Here is a 2874-nt window from a genome sequence, read left to right on the forward strand (position 1 = left end):
CAAAGTTCATTTTTATACATGCCGACTTGTGTGTAAAATATGGCGCCGCACATTTTTTGAGCGTACAAATGATTTATACATGAGGCCCTGGACAGCCTGTCGGGTTGTGAGGCCTCAGCCAACTACCCCCGTGATGGATGGTTGTAACTGAAACTGTAATTTCGTTGTCTTTCTGACAATGGCAATAAATTCTTCTGATTCTGATTCTGATTACTGCGAGGGAATGCAAAAGAAAAAAAAAAAAAACCTCTGCATGTCCCTTAAGGGGACCCGTAGGCTCGAACTGGCGAGCTGAAAACAACATAACATTATTAGGTTTTGCTAAGAATCATATGATCAGTTGGGTTAAAACGGTTCCTTCTGTAAATAGCAATGGTACATTTTATCTTGTATTTCCTGAATACTCAAAGATGCTTTAAAGAAGTACAACAGCATAAAATCAAGCAATGCAGCATAACAGAAAGATACACTGAGCTTAAATCAGTCTTTTGCTTAGCTGCACCTTTTTGGTCAGCTAAATGGCGCCGCACATTTAGCGGCGCCATTTAGCCATTTCATTTTTGAAAACTTTTATTTTGAAAGACTCCACCGGAACCCCTCTCTTTACCGCCGTTACTCTGACTGTGATGAAGAGTTGTGAAGAGGCGTAACCAGAAACAAACTGGGAGAACTCAGGACTTCAGTCGTTATTACAGACTCGACCTTCTCGGTTACTTTTCCTCCGTGTCGGAGGTGCGTGGACGGTCCCGGGAAACTGTAGATGTTTCGGGTCTGACGCAGACCGAGAGGCGGGGGGCTAAGCTAACAGCTCATTACTGGAGCAGATTGTAGTCTTTGCTAGGCTAGGCTGAGCTAAGCTAGGCTAATAGCTCCTTGCTAGAGCAGCGGGAAGGCTAGGCTATACTAACAGCTTCTGTTTTGACTGAACCTTGAACTTGCGGAAACTTTTATAAAAGCAGTAGGAGCTTGATTTTTAAGATATTCGTTTTCAGTTTCTGAGAAGATAAAGTAATTTATCTTGCTTTGCTTTTGCGGTGGAAGCAGTTGTCTTATCGTGATAGCAGGCTTTGTCAGCAGGTTTGTTTGCGGCAGAAAGAGCGCTCAGCCGGAGCGCGGATTCGTCCAGGACCACCGCAGGTGAGCCCTGCTGGGCTTGGTGATCTCAGAAGGACTCGCTGACAGCGGTGCTGCTTTCTCTGGACGCTGTGCCCCCCAGAGGATAGTTGGCATGGAGGCTGTGGAGCCCCACCGCGGCAACTCGGAGCGGTTACATAACGCCAGCAGGTCGGCAGAGAAGCGGCTGAACGTCTCCTCCTCCTCCGCCTCCTCTTCAGCTCCACTGTGACACTTCTGCACGCAAACAGACCCACAACAGCAGCAGCGACACGACGCCGACAGCCGCAGCATGGAGGCGGTGTGACTGCTGGAAGGCTGAACCCGCTCAGAAGATGGAGTCCAACCCGCTGATTAACGGTGAGCGCTGCTGTGTGTGTGCAGGTAGCAACAGGTGAGCCGCTGAGGCCTGCAGCTTCAGGTGGCTCTGTGTCCGTCTGCTAGGGATGCTGGGCCGGTCAGAAAGAGCCTCAACCTGCGTTAAGCTGCGTGGATTAAAGACGAGCCTGAAGCCTGGACTAAGTGGTGAAAATGCTTTAACCTGCTTTAAATAAAGGAGAACATAGCATTTCTCCAGTTAATGAAGATGGAGTCAAATTTCTTCACAACCCAAAGTTGATTCTGGTTGATCAAGATTGATTTTATGCGTTTACAAAGTAAACTATTGGTGTTTCAACCACATGCAGCAGCTTCCTTTCTGCCTGAACAAAAACACATTAATGAACGTTCATTTTCTCATTGTGCTGTGATTGGTCGCTCAGTGTGTGTCTCCAGGTTATTATTGTAATTATCCTGATTAGCTTGAGGAGGAAGAGGATGTCCTCTTCCTCTTGTTGTTGATAAGCAAACTCATGTCTGTGATGCAATATTGGTATGTTACCATGGCGACACTGATGCACTCATCATGTTGTGAGATGAGATGTTTCTGATGGCAGGAGAGGTGCCGGCAGGCCTGGTTCTGGTCCGAATATGGACCCTGTTCTCCGCTGGTTCTCTCATGGTCTGAGCAGCGAGTCGAGTCAGCCCAAGTACTGAGTAACTGATCATAACACCTAATTTAATAATCACAATGTGTCCTCAAACAGGGCTCCAAAAGTATAAAAGTTATGTGAAAATTCTGGTACTGTAAAGAGTATTACTAAAATATTTATATACATAAGGAGATGGGTTTGGAGGCTGGTTCTAGACAAATTTACCATGAGGGCCAGGGTAGTCAATGTTTTTTCATGGCGACACTTAAAAAAACAAAGAAACAAAAAAACCAGCAATATTTCATAATTTCATATAAGTGAGCCAAAGAGCCACTTGTGTCTCCAGAAATCCAGGTTGCAGATCCCTGGCAGATGGAAAGGGTGATCCTATCTCCTTACAGCAGCTAAAAGTGCAGCACTATAATTTTTAATTCTTTGTTAAAGTAAAATTGTGAAGGTTAAAAAAAATTCACCACTGAATATTAACATTAGACATTTATTTAGTATAATTTCTTCAGTTCCCTGGTGGCCCCCATCTAGATCCGCCCCTGGGCTGCAGGTCTGTGTCTGACATTAGTAATACTAAATGATCACTGAACACTGAATTAATATGTCAGCATTTCTTAATAAAACAAACAGAAAGCCCTAACAAATCTTTTTAAAGGAGGAAATATTGATGTATTTACTGTTAATCTCTCGGTATGATTTGTTCTCTAAATGGCCAATTTCCTATTATTCTGGCTGATACGACTATACATTAAATAAGCAAATAATTGATTATCTGATAATC

At 44.1% G+C, this 2874-nt stretch overlaps 1 protein-coding gene across 3 annotated transcripts in view; it reads left to right on the top strand.

Moving 5' to 3' along the window:
* Positions 1 to 582: 582 nt before the first annotated feature.
* Positions 583 to 2874, top strand: part of elk1 (ETS transcription factor ELK1) — an 11140-nt gene continuing 8848 nt past the window's right edge. Inside the window, exons 1-2 of one of the 3 annotated variants that reach the window (XM_016667023.1) lie at positions 583 to 732; positions 1078 to 1473. In XM_016667023.1, the coding sequence (XP_016522509.1) occupies positions 1449 to 1473 (25 nt within the window). In that variant the 5' untranslated portion in view covers positions 583 to 732; positions 1078 to 1448. Of the gene's footprint in view, positions 1474 to 2874 lie in introns of all 3 variants that reach the window. The other 2 variants (XM_016667024.1, XM_016667025.1) reach the window with 2 other exon arrangements.

Source organism: Poecilia formosa, unplaced genomic scaffold, assembly GCF_000485575.1.
Source record: "Poecilia formosa unplaced genomic scaffold, Poecilia_formosa-5.1.2 Scaffold875, whole genome shotgun sequence".
Classification (NCBI taxonomy): domain Eukaryota; kingdom Metazoa; phylum Chordata; class Actinopteri; order Cyprinodontiformes; family Poeciliidae; genus Poecilia; species Poecilia formosa.